This window comes from Sycon ciliatum, chromosome 3, assembly GCF_964019385.1.
Source record: "Sycon ciliatum chromosome 3, ocSycCili1.1, whole genome shotgun sequence".
Lineage (NCBI taxonomy): Eukaryota > Metazoa > Porifera > Calcarea > Leucosolenida > Sycettidae > Sycon > Sycon ciliatum.
The window spans coordinates 42,896,726-42,916,187 of NC_088645.1; the positions used below are offsets into that span (position 1 = coordinate 42,896,726).

The 19,462-nt window shown below is 47.1% G+C and overlaps 1 protein-coding gene across 3 annotated transcripts; it reads right to left on the bottom strand.

Moving 5' to 3' along the window:
• Window positions 1-352: 352 nt before the first annotated feature.
• Window positions 353-18,160, bottom strand: LOC135812288 (serine/threonine-protein kinase par-1-like). 3 transcript variants are annotated; one of them, XM_065325661.1, is made up of 8 exons: window positions 17,086-18,160; window positions 11,509-12,081; window positions 10,838-10,909; window positions 9,870-9,968; window positions 6,228-6,305; window positions 4,459-4,551; window positions 3,838-3,951; window positions 353-1,655 (listed from the first exon to the last, which is right to left on the bottom strand). In XM_065325661.1, the coding sequence occupies exons 1-8, from the start codon at window positions 18,043-18,045 to the stop codon at window positions 723-725; spliced, it is 2,922 nt and encodes a 973-aa protein (XP_065181733.1). In that variant the 5' UTR covers window positions 18,046-18,160; the 3' UTR covers window positions 353-722. The 3 variants fall into 3 exon arrangements, with proteins under 3 accessions (XP_065181733.1, XP_065181732.1, XP_065181730.1); XM_065325660.1 differs by having other exon boundaries at window positions 9,870-9,962; window positions 10,838-10,915; XM_065325658.1 differs by having other exon boundaries at window positions 10,838-10,915.
• Window positions 18,161-19,462: the final 1,302 nt, after the last annotated feature.

Genomic DNA, 19,462 nt, shown 5'->3' on the forward strand with positions numbered 1-19,462 from the left:
TACGGGAAATTCATCGCGCGACCTTCACGCGATGGCTTTCCCCTATGCGACGCGTTTCGCGTACGTGAAATGAAGTATGAATAGGCCTTTAGTCTCTAGCTCTGTCTTTGTATCGGTCTCTTTCTTCGTCTCTCTCTTCAAGAAACCAGACATGGCTTTGTTATGGATATCAGAAATGCAAAGTGCAAACATGCAGACAAGCATTAGTATCAGGTGTTCACTGAACAGCCTCTTGAACATATGGTCTTTCGACTATGGAACCATGCATGATGCAACTCCACAAGCCCCCCCCCCCCCCAACCCTCGTCCTCAAAGCATACAGTCATAACAATCCACACACCTAATGAACAAATTCGTTGATCCCCGAGCTGCAGAAAGTGCTCAATGTCAGAAACAGAGATTAGGACATAACAGAGTCAGGGGAGGACGCACAATCAAAAATAGTTTTCAGTTCATAATTCACATTCATGAAGTGGAGGAATCAAGGAAAGAATGGGTAAGTTTGGAGGTGATTGTAGGGGTAAGAGTAGTATTCACTTAACCAATCTGGGTTTATGTTACAGGGGATGAGGCAGCGTAAAACTAGACAATTACTTGACAACCAGAGAGATGTGAAAACAAAGATTAGCAACTTTCTGATAATAGAAAGAAAGTGAAAAGCAGTACAGTTTGCATACTGTAGTTATCATCAGTGATTGACTGTAGTTAGTAACCTACTACACTCACACACTCATATCCAGTGTGTACAGAGAACCAGGATTGTCAGCGTCCCCTACACTGAGTACCAGTGTACTGCCAAACAGTGTGAGTGATGGAGTGTAACCACTGTGCTGTGGCATAGCTGGTAGTGGATAGACCTCACCAGATGAAATATCATGTACAACACACTCAGCAGAAGGAGTGTAGGGGCAAATAACCATGCAATGGTCAGAAAGTGTGCATGCTGCACTAAACTTCAGTTTAACACCATCGGGTGGAGTGGTGGACACCCACCTACCATCATGGTGTTTCAAGAAACAACCAAGTGGACCACCAACTATGTACAATGAATCAGAGAACAGGACAAGTGATGCGTCGCTGCATGGTAGTGGCAATGAAGGTAATACTAGGCTAGTATTGGATGGTGAAGAAGAGCTCCACTGCTTGCTAGCTAGAGAATAGGTACTAACATGATTGTGATGTGTTCCACTATTCTGGCCACCATATAGAGAAATAGCATCAGCACATACATGTAGAGTACACCAGTCATGCTTACAGTGCGACGAGGCGTCCGTAACCGTAGTCCACTGACCACCACCACCACTGCGGCCGCCATCACCGTTATCTGGTGTGTCGCGGTACTGCAGAATACAGCGCACCAGTGTGTTGGTGCTCTTGGTGTAGGTTCCACAGTGCATGTACAGCATACCACCATGGGATGCCAGTAATGGGCCAGCCAGCTTACTGTATTCACTTGGTAGGTCAATACTGTGCCATGTCTGCAAGTCTGATGTCTCCATGATCTTGGTGACGTTCACACCATCACGCCACACAGCAACCAGTTTGTCACTGTACGTGGCAAGCCTGGCATGTTTGCCATGCGATGGTACTTCCGGATGTTTAGTATTCCAAAATTTTAAAAAACTCTTTCCAGGACCTGGTACTACCTTGTTCCACTGCATGACAAAATAGAACCACATACACATACACATACACACACACATACACATACGCACAAACACACACATTAACACACTTTGACCTTGACATACAGCTGCCATTAAACGGCTGAGCTGCATAACCATAAACACACACATACAAACACTCCAATACACACACTCACATTTTCTACATTCATAATACAAACATTCACTTACACAGAAGCACCCACACACACCATCACACCCGCACTCACACCCACACACACTCACCAACCCTCCCCCCCCCCCCCACACACACGCACACACACGCTCACTCACATAACACAAACGCACGCATGGAAAAAATGCACAGAAATGAACATAAATTGTTTCTTTGGATGTAAATGGACAAAATGTAGACCAAATGGTAACACATTTCCAGCTATGTGTTTTTCTCGCTTTCAGATTGATGCAGAGTAGTTCGCCTGATTAGTCTGAAGAATACGTTAAACAAATTATATTGACTGTATCAGTACTCGGACCAGGGACCATAGCTTGAGGCCAGCGATGCTCTAAACATTGAGCTATGGTGTAGCTGTCATCCCGGCAGAGACCGTTCAAATACTGTGGTGATGGTTTTATGTGCACGGTCTTTAGCCAACACTGAGGGCAAGGTCAAACTTCAAAATCAGTTCTTGTCTGTTTCAGTCAAGTGTAGCTTAGCACCCTTTTCACATGCACTGCAACTTATGTGTACCTGGTGCAACTTTTACAGAGCCAGAGAGGGTTTGAGCCGGGTTTCGTTCAAGTGTGGCTACTGCACGTAAATCGGGAAGTCGTAAATGGTAGAGGTAATCTTTTTACGACTGCAATGCTATGCTGTCAGGATCATAGGTGCATGAACAATGCTTTGCTTACATCATTATACATGTAAGAACAATGCGCACTGTACACTCGGTTTGTATGCGCCTATCGCTGTTGCCTGCTGGAGCATATCACCTTGAAGTACAAAAAGTGCCCTCGACTGAAAAGGACAAAAAAAATCATAGTTGGGTTTATGTTACCTTTTCGTCTCCATTTTGTCCATTTACGTACAAAAGTAACAATTTGTGTCCATTCACCGCCTGCAAACGGCTAGGGAAGATTGCAGTGGGTGAAAAGACTGTTATTTGTTGTTTAGAGATCTTGCTCTGTACAGGAGGCCTATCTGCAGGAATTAGAGCACGATATTGGCCTATGCAAAGCTATCTAGCAAAGTAGACCCTATGGAGAAATTGATAAAAAGAAAAGAGGGCCAAGGAGCTACAAGTTACGCTAGAATATCCACTAACACCAGCAGTTACTTGACAATCAGGTCATGTGATAACATTGCACGACACTGACCAACAGTACAGACGTTCTACACCTAACTGTCAATCAGCTCTAGTACATCTTGGACGCGCACTCCAACAGCCTTCCAGTTTGGAAGGTTCTAAGTAATAGAAATAACATCGGAGGGGAAGGTGAAGGCTCCTTGGTCCTCTTTTCTTCTTATAAATTAATCCTTGGCTCTCCACCCGAGACTAACTATGGAGAAATGACACAAAATTTCCGTAATATCAGAGCGGCATACTGGAAGATGATGCCCAAATACTCCCCCCCCCCCCACCCCTCCCCCTAATAAATCGTCATTACTTGCTCCGTACATCTCTGTAGTGCTATTAAACAAATTAAAAAGACCAATCTCCACACCAGTTTTGGTATTGGGCTACCTTAACGGGTCTAAGCACCCCCAAACCGAATCGCTGACCCGGCCCTGGGGCAGACACTGGTTGGGTTTTCCCTATTCAGAAAATAAAAGAATATTGGCATAGGCTGTGCTATGCTTCCCATGGTGGAAAGTGATTGTACGCGATGCCATTCAATGTAATCAGTAATTTGTTAGCACCATGCAGAGATGTGTAGTGAGTGGCTGTAGACGCATTGGTTTCACTATGCGTACACCACACAATGGCCGCGTATTGACATTAAACACCGCGTATGAGCTGAGAATTAGGAGTGATTATCCGCAATATCCATCACAATTTCCGTAATTTTTAAGTACATTTGTAAGATTGTCACTGGGGAAAGGAAAGGGTATGGACTAACCAGACATATTCCAAAACAATCTAATCGATATTGCCTGAACTTGCTACTGAAAGTTCTAAAATTAAAACAAAATAGACTCATCCAATCTTACCTTTCTGCGCTTCTTGATGTTCGCAATCTGTTTTGGGGTTGGCATCGCAGGTAAGACATGATATCCTCTATCAATGGATGAAACAGCTGTGCTTGCAGCTGCTGTAGCTTCAGCCTGAAAGGATCAGAGATACAATATCCATAATGCCTCAAAATTATACAATATCATTGATTTATTTTACTAGTACATGTAAGTTACGTGAATATTTCAATTAAATTTTCGGCCAGGAGCCATCATCAGGATTGAGGTGAAAAACAAGTGAGGTGAACCCTATATCATGCAACACAAAGTGGAATGAAAGTATATGTAAGCATGACATAGTGCTATTGACTTTGGGTAAAATTGTATAGGAAGGTTGGCTGCTCCTTACACAGGAGCTCGTGCTGTGACTCACATAGCTATCCGATATTCATGAGGTGCTTGGTGCACTGGAAACTATGCACCAAACTGCACCAAACTGTCACAGTGGGTCAACGAGACACAATCTGGGATAAAAAAAAGGAGCCATATTAGGGCAAAATAGCATATTTTATTAATTTTTTGTCTTGTTCGGATGTTTTGGTCCCTACTGACATTGACTCTGTTGGATATCGTACAACAGAGGTATGTCGTTCAACTTACTCTCGTTGCTGTAGCAGAAGCAGTGGCAGGGGTAGGGGCAGAAGCTGAACTTGAGCGGCTGTCTTGTGCAGCAATGGGACTAGAAATACGTACCTGTAGTTGAACACACAGGCACAGAAACACACACACACACACACACACACAAACACACACACACACACACACAAACACCTTGGTCCTTGATAACACTGCCATCAAATGGTCACGTGTCCCCTGTGCAGGGGTCGACGGCACTGAGTTCAGCATTGGATCCAGAAACGCCGCTCTACTTCCTGGACAGGAAATTAGCACAGTTATGCAGGTCGAAACCACGGGATGACTTGCAGCAGCGACCGCAGCCGAGACAATGCGCTCTGCAGCAGGGCAGGGCAACCCGCTGTTTCCGGACCCAGTCTGCCGATGCCACAGCCGAGACCGACACAACACACACACACACACACACACACGGTCCTGTACTGGACTGTCCTTTCTCACTTTCAAAGATTGGTCACTTGGGTCTCCCCGGGAGAGGGGAGGGAAAAACTCAAAAGGAATCTTGGGAACAGAACTCAATTGGCTATTGAACTGCCCAACGGCCAAACCCCCTGAAATTCACAAACTATGATGGACTTGGAAAAGTTGTATTTCTCGCCGGCCGAGCGCAGCGAGATAGGCGAGAAATGATTTCTCGCGAAACATTTTCAGTTGCATATATGGCATCTGGTGTGTTCTATATCGTCGTTTCTTTTCCTGACTTCTTCAGTTTGTTTTGAGTCTCACCAGCGTCCCTGCCGTCCCACCCTTCATTTCTGTGCATATTTTTTATTACTTTTCTATCACTTTTTGCCGTGATGTGCTTGCCATGCCTACATAATGCCTAATCGCAATTGGGAATTTACACCCGGATTTTTCCCTCACTGCTGCCGCCTGCGCTAGGGTTTTTTCCCGGTTGGCTTGGACCAGGAAAATTAATCTGACGGTCCCCAGTGGTTCTGCATCATGGCCTATTGCTGCTACCCGCTCGCGCACCTATTCTATCTGAGACACTCTGTTCTCAGTCCTTGCTTCCATACCTCACTCGTTATTCGGTTCACATCTGGCTACGGCCAACTGCCTTTCATCTGGCAAGTTCTTCACTCCAAAGGGGAAAAGACCCAAGTGCCATCAGTATGTGTAGCACTTTTTGTGAGCTGACTTTGGAGTGAAACACTTGTCAGTGCCTTCTAGATTCAGCCTGGTCCCATAGCTCAGTGGTTAGGGCATTGCTCATGACAAGCAAAGTCCCGGGTTTGAGTCCTGGTGTGTCTGGCGTTTTTTCTGTTTTCAGGCAGTTCCCTTCCCCGACTGATCCTTTGGATTTTCTTATCATATGATTTTTCGGCCAAGTATGGCAGGGTAGATATTTGACATAAGGTCGGCCGGTTTTTAGTGCTTTCACATGTTGGAGCGGGTTTCCAACAAGGAATTTCAACATGACAGCAGAGAGTATCGGTGCAGATTGTGAACTACCCCTTTCATCCTTTTTTGACCCTGTAGCTTGTGTATATAGAAACGATCACATATCCGCTCTGACGTCTACCACTCTCTAGTGTGGCTGTGTAAAACTTGTATGTATGTGCACAGACAGCCCTACAAGTGAATTAGGTCACTGTTCAGTTGTGTGTGTGAACAGGTAGTCACACTCGTCCCACAGTTCAACGATTTCATGTCAGAGTCCATGTAGAAGCATGGGCTGATAAATCAGACCAGTGTGAAACCGGCAGTACAGAGAAAAATGTTGTGCAACTTACCGTAGCTGTTGTAGCAGAGACATTGGTAGATGCAGAACTTGACAGGCTTTCTGGCGCAGTGGTAGGCATAACCTGCAGCTGATGGAAATACACACACACACACCACACACACACACACACACACACACACACACACACACACACACACACAAACAAACACACACACACACACACACACACACACACACACACACACACAGTCATTATGATAGTGTGTGCACATGCCGACAGGCACGCATACATTCATACACGCGAACCAAAAAACATCAACCCCAGCAGTTGGTCGTACATCAATCTCCTTCAAGCCAAGCTACAGAATACCGTATTTCCCGGTACGTTAGTTCTCCCCAATGAAAAATACACTTTCCACTGCCGAGGTTATCACCTCGAAAGACAGTTCCCTCCGAAAGATAGTAAGTTCGTACCCGTCCTACATGTACAGACACTGTACAGTACATACATGATATGCACGGACACTAGAATTGCGCCGGCTTCCCACTGCGTGTCATTTACCCCCGATAAAAAAGTACTCCCCGAAAGATAGTACCACCCCCGAAAGTTAGTACTCATGTGGCTGCTAAGTTCGAAAGTTAGTACGTACTAACTTACGGGGAAATACGGTAGTTCAATACACTATGATCAAGCCCGGCATAGTAGGGCTTGAACGTGATGACATCAAAACGGCCAGGGAGTAGTAAGTTCACATCAGAATTAGTTAACTAGTTGTATACACGAGTAGTTGGGTACCCGTGCTACTCGTGAGGACCTCGGGTACATAATAATACTCGAAGTCGCAGATGACATCATGTACAGCGTAGGTGCACAAATTCATGTAACACTCCGCATGTCTACCCAGTGTGTAAGGGAAGGTGTGCATTGTGGTGTTACCATGGAAACATTACCCGATCGGGTACCCGTGCTACCCGTGGATAACTTACCGAACCCGGTTCCCCAACTCAGGTAGAATAAGGACACTTTTCTGGTGCCGCTGTACTTCAAGATCAGCGCTGCAACTCGCCATGGTGATAATGCGGCTGACGTCATGTTACCAAGGAAAACATGTCGTTTGGCCTTGTTCGCCGCACTCGAGCGCTCAGCTTTTTTTCTAAGTCTTGTTTTTGAAAAATTCTTTCCAGTCTGTTTTGGCAGCACTTGGAGCTTGGAGGATTGCAGGCGAGTCACATCGCGATCTGTACGAGAATCATTATCATGGCCATTGTCCTGTGACGTTTTGAGCTCGAGTAGCTTTCTCTGGGGAAGGATTCAAAGATTATGTCGTTCTTTTTTATCGTGGGCGCATCCCACTCGCAGCGGGAATGACATCGGACAGAATAAATGTGTTGAGTCGCGATCAGGAGTTCTGCTGACAAAAGTGATTAGCTCGGCGCGACCTGGGGCATGTGAGGACTCCAGTTCTAGTTGGGCAATACCCCACGGGACACATCTAGCTTGAAGTACAGAGTCGATTGAGAAAAATGACCAAGATCGTAAAGAAGGTTTGTCTGTTCCACAAAATGTTTTAGTACTGTGGCCGAGTCCATGCACTGAAAACTGCACTTGCCTTGTTTCTGTACAGCTAGTACACATGGTACAGAGTGCACTTGCAAGACACAACGACACGAGCACAGTCCCGTACAGACTCAGTTGTGACCAGCGCGATCGTGCGTGGGAGTCAAGTGCCCTACTCAAGTGCATGCGTGCACGGGTCGGTTGATCTACAGTACAGCTAGTGTGATGCACTACATTGTACAGTACAGTACAGTCATTTGTGTGTAGGAGACAATGTCGGCTATTTTGAAACAGCAATGACAGCTTCTTCCATAAACGTGGAGCGTGGGGAATGGCGAATGAGAGCTGTTGCATTGGCTAGCTGTACATCCCAGCAAGCGGGAATGTGCTGGATATCAATGCTAAACACCCGTTCTTGGCGGTGGTGAGTCTGAGCAGACCCCGAGGTACGACAGCTTTGTATACTAAATGTGTACAGTGCGTATGGTAAAACAAATCGACACTGGTTTCCAGCGAAATGTTGTTATCTATGTACAATATCCACCAATATCCTTTATTTAGGGCCCAAAGGCTACCCAATCCACCGGGATTTGTGGCCTTACTATTTTTCGTTTTCTCCGCGTTTTGGGTTGAAATCTGAACATAAAAAGTAGCACTGAAGACGTCATTCGGCTCCTATTTGAAATTTGATATCGGAAATCGATGAAAACTAACCCAATGTATCGACACAGAAAATTTGGTTGAAAAATATTGATGGATGCCAAAGTTATTACCAATACAAGTTTTGTACACACATGATCACCTTATTATACCTGAGAAAGAAAATGCTACCCGGCTCAGCTCTAATAGCAACCCACTGCTGTCTGATGCAGGTGTGACTTTTTCTTCGCCACCAGTTGTCACCCCTATCCTCATCAGCCAAACCAGTAAATTTTACCGGCTATATCACCTTGCTGTGAGTAAGACTGCTTGAAATGTGCTTAGGTCCATACAAACACTGGATCCATGAGGATCCAGTTTTTGAATTTTTGAAATTGTTGCTATGCTGTGACGTAGCACTTTCAAGCCCTATTATAAACCTCATTGCAGGCACAGATTGCAGTTGTCTGACGTCCTAATCTTCCAAAATAAGCAGTGTTATAGCGAAAACAAAAATGAAGGGGGGGGGGGGGTTGCGTGGATCATCTGCCCCACAATTTAGTGAGTTTTACCGCCATCTTGTGCCTCCATTCTCTGCTGTGCTACAACAGGACTTATAATGCATATAAAAAGGTGGCGCTCGCACTCTGAAGGTTGGAGCATTCTCTCTCAAAGGGGGAAGTGCAAGAGGGCGTAGTGCCGCGCTATGTTGCTTTATCGAGAACCCTGAGAAGTCCAGCAGGCCCTCATGTTTGGGTTGGTGTCCACTGTACAAACTTCATCATCCACCAAAACACGAGCTCTGGTGTGGGATCATCCAACTTTTCTACAATTAACGCCAAAGTGGTTTCCACTATCTGGTATAGTAATGCTTAGCATGGCCTTCGGACTAGCTGGTTTGTGGGCAAAAGCATGGCGAATGACAATGTATCTATCCATGAAGAACAACACTGACTGACGTAGCTATCCAATATTCATGCTTGTTGCACTAGAAACTATGCACCAAACTGCACCAAACTGTCACAGTGAGGGAATGAGGCATAATCTGGGATAAAAGAAGAGCCAAATTTGGGCAAAATAATAGCAAATTTGGCCTCATGCGGGTATTTGGTCGTTAAACGACATAGAATCCTAATGTTGGATAAATTTAGCTGTGTTCACAACTGGCGCATGTACGAGTGAAACCACTCGTTCGTGTGTATTTTGCTGGCTTTTGGAGCGCCACGGCAACACGCCGAAATGGAAATCTTAACATGCTGGAATTTTCAGTGCGTATCAGGCGCGTACCAGCGTACATGCCAGTCACATTGACTGGCGCGGTCAAGAATTAGTACTCGAAGGTGTTTAATGCACTAAATACGACTCGGATTGCTGTTTTTTTGTGAACGCCTGAGCTCGGGTTTAGGCACGCATGAACCGCAAGAGTACCGCGTCTACGCGTCAGTTGTGAACACAGCTTTACAAAATACATGTTGGTTATGTCATTCAACTTACTCTCGTTGCTGTACGAGAAGCAGGGGCAAGGGCAGTGGCAGAAGCTGAACTTGAGCGGCTGTCTTGTGCAGCAATGGGACTAGAGACGGGTACCTGCAGCTTGTCACACCGGCACAGACACACACACACACACACACACACACACACACGCACATGCACACACACATACACACACACACACACACACAAACAAAAAGTTTATTCGCATGATTATACGAGTAAATAGTACAAAACATGCTGGATATAATATGTGAAGAAGAGGTTGGTGCGACTTCGGCGATAATAGGGGAAGAGTGTGTTGCTCCCTACATGGGAGCTCACGGTTTTCCTGCCGACTTGAATTCTCACTTGACTGACTCACGACTGCCATCCAGAGCACACGAGAAGTCCATTGAACCGTCCCCTCGGCACACCTGCAAGAAAGCCGTATATTTGACTATACTCATTCAAAAAATGTACCCTATTCAGTACAACGCACACGTGTACATTCTCTTGCATGCTCATTCATACATACTCTCACACCAAGAGACCAGATATGACCGAGTTGACAGCCCAGAAATTGCGTACGCGTGCCACAGCCTGCGAAAGTGCATACTTTGCAGCGACCTGATACTTGAAATATTGACTGAAAAGTGCGTAACCGTTATCTTTATCGGTTAACCGTTAATCCTTCGTAACCGGTCTGCAACCGGTAAATCGCACTAACCGTTTGAGCCCTACTTCTGTCACAATCTGTGCATGTGCAGCTAGATTGCGCACAAAAATATGCCGTCCTTGCATCATGTGTCGCGCAGGCCAGGCCACATTATGTACATGTGCATGAGTGTGCTGGTCTCCACATGCACAGTCAGTGCATCCCATTTTTTTCTTCCAGACTCCTGAATCGTATGCGAGCGGGTGACGAGAAACATGGAAATAGAAACGTTTGGCCTAACTGGCATTACAGAGAAAACCGGCGCTCAACTTACCACAGCTGTTGTAGCTGAGGCAGTGGCAGAAGAAGAACTTGACAAGCTTTCGGGTGCAGTGGTAGGCCTTATCTGCAGCTGACACACACACACACATATACACACACACACACACACACAAACACATGATGTGAGGGCATGCACACAAAATAACGTCAACCCCTGTAGTCAGTCACACATCAATTTCCGTCAAGACCAGTTAAAGAAAAGTTCAATACACTATAGTCCAGCCCGCCATAATTATAAACCTGATTGATGGCACAGATTGCATTTGTCTGATTTCCTTATCTTCCACATCAAGTCCAGCATGTCCCCATGTTTGGGTTGGTGTCTGCTGTGCAAACTACTTCATCCACTAGGAGCCTTCACCAATCTATGGTCTACAGTGACTGCATCAAGGACTGCCTTCTAACGATAGGATTTATTGCAAAATTGAAAGTGTCCATCTGAGACTGAAGAATGGGAAGCACCAGTAACATGGGTCACATGCTGTAACCAGTTCTTATCACTGTAAACAGAGTGTCTGGTTCAACATTTTCATTCAGGATGAACAGCCAATCTGATAAAGATATTCAGCTGATTCTGTTCATTGCAATCCTTAAACTCTTTTGCACCTCACCGCCTTTTCAAATATTAACTTGCGTTCTATTTCTGGGATTAAAAAATCATACCTGATGGTTGGATGCAGACATCGTTGATAGCTGGCCAGAAACCGCTGAAATTTGGTCCGCCAACGCTGTCATCTGTCGGGAAGTCTGTACGTTTGTATCACGCAGCTGGTCGGCGAGAGTTTGTACTCGGCGGTTGGTGGTGGTTTGTTCGCTGTGCATAGTGTGTTGAGTAGCAGTCAGTTGTTGTTGAGTAGCAGTCAGTTGTTGTTGTGTCATGGTCTGGTTTTCAGCAATGGTCTCAAGATGTGCAGTAAGTCGTTGCGTTGCTGAACTCTGTTCGTCTTGAACTGTGGATACCTGCTCACGTGTTGCAGTCAGTTGTTGCTGAGTTGTTGTCCGGTTGTTTGTAATGGCAGCTGTGAGTTGTTGTTGAGTAGCAGTCAGTTGTTGTTGCGTTTCAGTCAGTTGTTGGTTTGTGGTGGTCTGGTTGTTGGTAATGGCTGCTGTAAGCTGGTCCTCTAGCGTATCACTGCGTACCGACAATGCAGTGATGGATGTAGCTTGCTGGGTTAGCTGTTCGGAGATAGAGTCCAGTCGACGTACAACAGCTGGTGGTACATTGGAAAGATGAGGCTGTAATGAACACACAGGGTTGCGGTGACACAGCAACACCACACACAACATACCAACATCACAACAACACTCACATCACGCCATACCAACCCACCAACAGCACACAGAGGAAAATACACACCGAAATATATTCATATTAACTGGTTTGAGGGAAAGAGAATGAAATGTATTCAGTCAGGATATACATATATGGAATAAAAACCCAATAGTGCTAGTTCCCAGATTGCCTCGAGTACTCAACACCACAAGGATAGAGCATTACCACAAAGGCGAGAACAGAGACAGCCGGCTAGGTCATTGTTGTAACGCTGTGTTTCATTGCAAAGCTAAGGCAATCCTCAGACAACTGATAACCTGTACATCATCTGGGTCCAAATTTGTACCAAGGCAGGTAGCTAAAAAAAAGCGCAACGTGAGTGAAGCGCGAAAAAGCAGGTGGCATAGCGAGCAAAGGTGGCAAAAGCGCGACTTTAGTGTGACATTTCAAGTGATACGTTACTTAGGGAGACATGGTGCGGATGGTGTCGGTTATTACATGGGAGGTGAGAAAAGGAGGGAGAGAAGGAGGGGTGACCGTCAAATAACACGTTAGTTACAGTGACGGCGGGCAGACAGGCCGAGGCCCTGGCCTGGGCCTGGTGGCGGCAGGCAGGTGCCGGCGGCGGCATGCAGGTGACTAAGTGACGCCAGTGCCATAGCGCGAGAGATTTTGATACTAATTCCGATTTTTGTTGAGTAGCGTGGCTGCGTCAGCGCGGATGATTTTTACCTTCTATGCTAAGCACAGGCCGCATCTTTTTGAGATGTTGCTGTTCGTCTTTGCTCTGTCGACGATGGACTACCTGATGTCGTACTCTTCACCCTGGTCCTGCAGTGCCCACAGGTGCTTCGACAGCTCCGTGCTTTTGCGGTACTTTTCGTATCTCATAGTCGGGAGATGGTTGCTATAGAGCGCCTTGAACTGTGTCTCGCAAAGCCCGAAGTACCGCCTCTCGTCACCTGAGCTCCGAGCCGTGAAGTTCGCTTGATAGACCACCCTTTCCTGCAAACACCGGCCGTCCAGAGGGCAAGAGGGTTTAGCTCGGCAGTTGCATTCCTCTGCTGGTTTTCGCACGTCGGCCGGGGCCAGCACTTTCTGGTTGTGCCCTTGGATTATGCAGGCCATGTTGGGCATACACGAATAGCTGATCTTGACCGTATTTTGTTGAAAATTTTACAAAGAGGTGACGATGCCGGTAAGTGCTTTCGGACAAGCGTCAGGAACCTCTGGCCGATACTGGTAGACACGGATTCGCTGAATGGCGGGTTGTACCAAATTATGTTTCTCTTTCTTTCTCGGCTCTTTTTGCCTGGCCGCCGTTGTTGAACGTTAGTGCGGCCGGGAATCCGCTGGCTGATAGTGCTTCCCTGTAGGCCGGTGCAGCATTGTTGAAGGCCTCTTGGTCGCACGAAATGCTCGACACTCGCTTGTTGATCATTGCCGGCACTTTCTGTATGATTGTCGGCGGGTGGTTCGACTCGGTGTTGATGCATCTCGGTGCGTTGTTCGGTTTTCGGTACGGCTCATAGCGGCCACTTGCGAGGTTGAAGGTAACATCAAGGAAGTTGACCGTTCCCTGGTTTGTGCTGATCGTGATTCTCAACCCGGAGTCTCAGAAGAGCTTCGTGACGGCTTTGCGGGTGGAGTCTGCCTTGTGTCCCGTCATGTACTTGAATACTGCGAGGCCATCGTCGTGGTACAGGCCTATGCTGGCGGGGCCGAACATATCTGCAAGACGCTTGAGCAGGAACGCCCGTACCAGTTGGCACACTTCCGCGCCATCATAGCTCCCCATGGTGACGTCGAATACGCCTACTCTGTCCTTCTTGGCCCATACCTTGTCGCTTGTGAATAATAAGGATTTTCTGGCATGCATCATCGTATCGACGTCACGCTGGGGAATGGTGGTGAATTGCGTTGCAAACTCCAGCGCCGCTTTGAGGAGCTGCTCTGAGATCGATGGGTAGAATTCGACGATGTCAAATGAGATGAAGGAATATTGTTCTTTATCCTCGATGTTCTTGAACCAGGTCATCATCTCAGCCGAGTTCTTCCACAAATTAGTGTTAGTGTGGCACTGCACTGCTCGGACGATCTTGTCCAGAATACTCTTCCTGATCATGCCCGTCTCCGTCTTGGCAGGGTTAATTAATCGTCGCAGGATTGCGCGGGTGAAGTTCTCCTTATGATCTCCTTTTTAAAAGCAAATCCATGTCTACCAGTATCGGCCAGAGGTTCCTGACGCTTTTCCGAAAGCACTTCCCGGCATCGTCACCTCTTTGTAAAATTTTCAACAAAATACTGTCAAGATCAGCTATTCGTGTATGCCCAACATGGCCTTCATAATCTAGGGGCACAACCAGAAAGTGCTGGCCCCGGCCGACGTGCGAAAACCAGCAGAGGAATGCAACTGCCGAGCTAAACCCTCTTGCCCTCTGGACGGCCGGTGTTTGCAGGAAAGGGTGGTCTATCAAGCGAACTTCACGGCTCGGAGCTCAGGTGACGAGAGGCGGTACTTCGGGCTTTGCGAGACACCGTTCAAGACGCTCTATAGGAACCACCTCACGACTATTAGATACGAAAAGTACCGCAAAAGCAAGCAGCTGTCGAAGCACCTGGGGGCACTGCAGGACCAGGGTGAAGAGTACGACATCAGGTGGTCCATCGTCGACAGAGCAAAGACAAGCCTAAAATGCCCTTTTAACAATTGAGTTGATAAACAAGTATTAGCTGGCCAAGTCAAACTGGTATTTAACTCAGAGCCACCCCAGTAAAACAAGCATGCACTAATCTACAAAAGGAAATAATATTATGACCGCATTACAATCTAGGGGTGATATCGCGATATCCTCAATCCGGAGGCGTCTTACGTCCTAATGTGTCTAATGTCATACGATGCCTTGGGAAAAAGGATGTCGCGATGTCACCCCTTATCTTCTTTGGAACAGAGCAGGACATACGGCCCACTCATTTTGATAATTTTCTAATGAATGAAGAAGTCAGTCCTACAATTCTGTCTGGACTAGAAATACAGTAGGCAATATTAACTTAGTTAGGCAAGTTATAACGCATACTTGCTATGTAGACTAGCATCAGATAAACACCAGATAAACAAAATCTATCAGTCATACCAAGTGGGACATACAGGCCGCATGGCCGAAACCAAATTATTATTGGGCCAGATTGGCTGTCGGAACGGTATTTCCAGGCAGCTGTAATCCTGGGAGCAGTGATATACGTGTCCATTAAAGATATACTGTCTACATGCAAGCAAGTCATGACTGGCAGACCCAGACAGACTTGCATGCCACGCAGTGGAATACTGGGTCCAGCAGGAAAGCTAAATTCAAGCCAAGATTTACGCTAGGTATGGCTGCATTTCCGTATGAGCACCACATGCAGTGCACAAGACAAAAGGTACCCAGCATACAGCACACACCTACGGAAAGCATGGAGATATGACATCATACGCTGTACGTACGAATTATGCCGGAAAAATGTTTCCTCACGTGACTACGTTCCCTGAATAATTGGAAGTGAGATAAAATCAACAATATCTGCACTGCACTAGCAAGGACACCCTCTGACACTGTGATGCCCACACCAAACATGAAGGCATGGCAGCAGCACAGGACACTAGCAGCCAACACACAATCGGCTGCCTGCACTGTCGGTTTCCGGCAAGGACACTATGTTGCCATAGACAGCAGGCTTTTGGGTAACAGCCAGGTGCAGACAGGACATTACAAGAGGCGTTTTAGCCCGGCTTGAACTCAGACTGATCGAGTGATCATCGGCGCATTTTACATTACGCATTGCGCTTGACCAGGGTTGATTTCAACAGTCCCCTGCGGAATGGGGGGGGGGGTGAAAGCAAGAAATAGTGCTACAGTACTTCTGTGTGTATGTTGCTCCAGATTTCAACAGTACTGCATAGGTATATGTTGTGTGAAAACATTCACGTGACCATGCTGGACTCTAGCCATGGACTTTGCGAGGCATATCAGTAACTATCTTCATGTAAACATCCACAAAAATTCTTACAACGAACAGACTTTCACCCAGGTTGTACTCTAGAGGGTTGTAAGTGTTCATGTAAACGCAGCCTAGGTTCTACAGTGTAGCTAAATGAAATCCAGTACAGTCACTCAAGTTTGCGCCTTGCACCATTTCGCAGCCCAGTGTTCGCAGGTCTAGGGGTGCGCAACGCCCTGCGTGTACTTGAGGAATGTGACTGGATTTCATTGAACAGTACTGCAGTATCCAGGCAAGACACGGCATGCCCACACCAAGTATACATGACGTGCAGTGCAGTATCCAGGCAAGACACTGCATGCCCGCGCCAAGTATACATGACGTGCACTGCAGTATCCAGGCAAGACACTGCATGCCCACACCAAGTATACATGACGTGCAGTGCAGTATCCAGGCAAGACACGGCATGCCCACACCAAGTATATGACGTGCAGTGCAGGATAAGGACAGGTAGCCACACAACAAGTACATTTCCAGACTACAAGGTCTAGCAGAGGAACAACAACCACCTCTCCCATCTTCACTGTCCTTAAATAATACATTGATCTTTGTACTTGTAACGCAACAAAAATACAACCCCACTCTCGTGTGTCTTGACGTGGTTGTCTCAGGGATAGACGGGCAATCGGGAGAACCCAATTCGTGACCATTTTCACGATTTTTCGCACTTTCTGCGAACCCTGTTGGATTGCAACACAAGGTACAGGAGCTTGCGCTTGAAGCTTGCTGGAGCCTGGTCGCGGACTCCGTCAAACTACACCTACCTACAAAGAAATGCATCACAAGTGATTTCGCTTATCCTCCACATACAATCAGGAACGCTTGGCCATCACTTCTTCATTACATCGCTAAAATAATAGGGACTGTAGTCAGGCTCAAGAAGATACTTTGAAATGCAAAAATAGAAATCCTTTCAACAAACTACTTACCGACGAGAGACTGGTGAATAGCTGTAACACTCGCTTCATCTCCTCGTGTACTTCCTCGGCAGTCGCTCGCTCGCTCGGTTCGTTGGAGTGGCAGCGAATTGCCAGCGGCTTCAATGGGTGGTCATCAGGGAGTCGCCGCAGATAAGCAGCACGCCGTCTTGTCTCCGCCACCACCTGCGTCGTTTCCCGTCCACTGGCGGCGTCGCGCACGATCACAACGGACGGAGCATTGATCAGGTCGATCCCTGGCATAACACCAGTGATAACAGCCAGTAGCGTAACTCCGAACGAGAAGATATCCAGCGGACGATCATAGTCAGGTTGCTCTACCAGGGCCTCCGGCGGCATGAAGGCCAACGTTCCGGGGCAACGGGTCATGTCCATTCGAGCCGCCTGGACTTGTTGCTGCTGTTGACGAGGGGATGCCAAACGTACGAATTTAGCCATACCAAAATCGCATACCTTTGCGACGCCGTTCTTGATCATCACATTTTTCGGGGCGAGGTCCCGATGGAGTATACCACGAACGTGCAGGTATCTGATACCAGCCGACGTGTCGCAGAGGTAGCCGATCAGCATCAAGCCATCCTCCCGACCCTCACCGATACTCAACTCTTCCAACGTCGAAGTCAGCAACTCCAACGCAAGAGCAGCGTTTTGCCCAACTCTGGCAATGCCCAGCAATTGGCACAGGTTCGGATGGTGAATACGACTGAGACGGAATACCTCTTGGCCGAAAGAACGGATTTTCCTCTCTCGGTCCTGAACACCGGGCTCAATCAAAATGGGATGCAGAACTTTCAGGGCGATATCTATTCCCTGCCACGTCAGCCGATACACGGCGGCATCGGAGCCACGACCAAGTTCATCTTCTAGCCTCACTCGTACGTCTCCCAAGAAGACAATATCCTGATTTGTCAGGCCCAACTCTCTCATCAATGGCAAAGCTTCCAGCTCCATGCCACTAGAAGAACATGAGCATTGTCTGCACTGAGTCAGCGACGCCAGAAAGGACAATGAACTTTGAGACGTGTTGAAGTGGGCAATGGTTTACAAACTTCGTAACTGATACTAGTAATTTAGTTGTTGTCGTCGATTGTAGTCATTATTGGCAATATTGCGTATCCACTAAACAAAGATCTATCATGACATCATAATTTGTACAGTGCTGGCAACTGAAATCTGACCCCCTTGCCGGCGCACCGCGCCAGCAAGGGGGTCGGATTTCAGTTGCCAGCACTGGAGTGTAGTACGAGTAGTAGTAGAGTTGATGACCGTATCGCGAAGTCCGTTAAAATGCGAGGTCCTCGGCCTCGTGTTGTCCATTTCAGCGGTTGTCATCTGCTATGAATAGTATGATTGCGACCATGGTTGAATCTCGTGACCAGGTGACAGCCTACAATAAGCTGTGTGGCTATGGCGAAATCTCGTGATAGGCTAGCCGGCTGTCATGCGAACTCGATCTACACTCACTACCAGGCCAGGGACTGGTTTACACGACTCCCTGCTCACTACAATTATTTTGCTCAGTAGTCCCCCCGATTCAGCCGGCACTAGTTGACGCTAACCCGCCACGTGCCACACGATGACCTTTATCTGATCTCTGTTTCAGTGGTCTGCAAACTCTAGTTCGTAACCGTGAGGATATGGGCGCTCACAGAAACTGACCGTCAGTCGGTCAGTCAAAGCCAAAGGGTCAGAATGGGCGCTTTCGATTACACGTTGACACAATTCTGGAACTGGGTTTTGTAATTCTCGAATGACCAAAATGTACGAATTCCGGCCATGTAAACGAACGACTGGAATTCACAACGCATTTTATTCATGGCATATCACAAACAAAATTGGCCGTAAAAAGATATCACGTACACCCTCACGCGCCCGTCGACCCAGCTTCGCGTACCTGTCCATTCCGGCGAAGGCTCCATGTCGGCAACAATATTGGGCTTCGATAAAGCTGAACGCGTGTGCGAAAGGACCACCCAAACTGATCTGGTCTAATAATCAGCTGCCAGCGGAAACTAAACACTAAACAGCGACAATTAGCTTATCGGGAAGACAAAAGTAGCTACTACATGCAGTTGTAGCCCTGCTTTAGGGCCACACCGGCCAGGGAGGCTCTTCCTTGACTTGAGTCATGCTGCATGACCAGACCGGTAACTTACCGGTCTGGTCACCGGGCCCTACCCGTAACACACGGAGTGTGCAATTCTGGCGCCAGAACTAGAGAAATTCCGTCCTCTTTTCAGAATTGGCGGATTTGACGGAATTGGATAAAATCAATTCTAGCGACGAAATTTGTCACTTTTTGTGTAATCGAACTGTGCATCAACAATAACTATTTTACCGAAATGCGTGTAATCGAAAGCGCCCAATA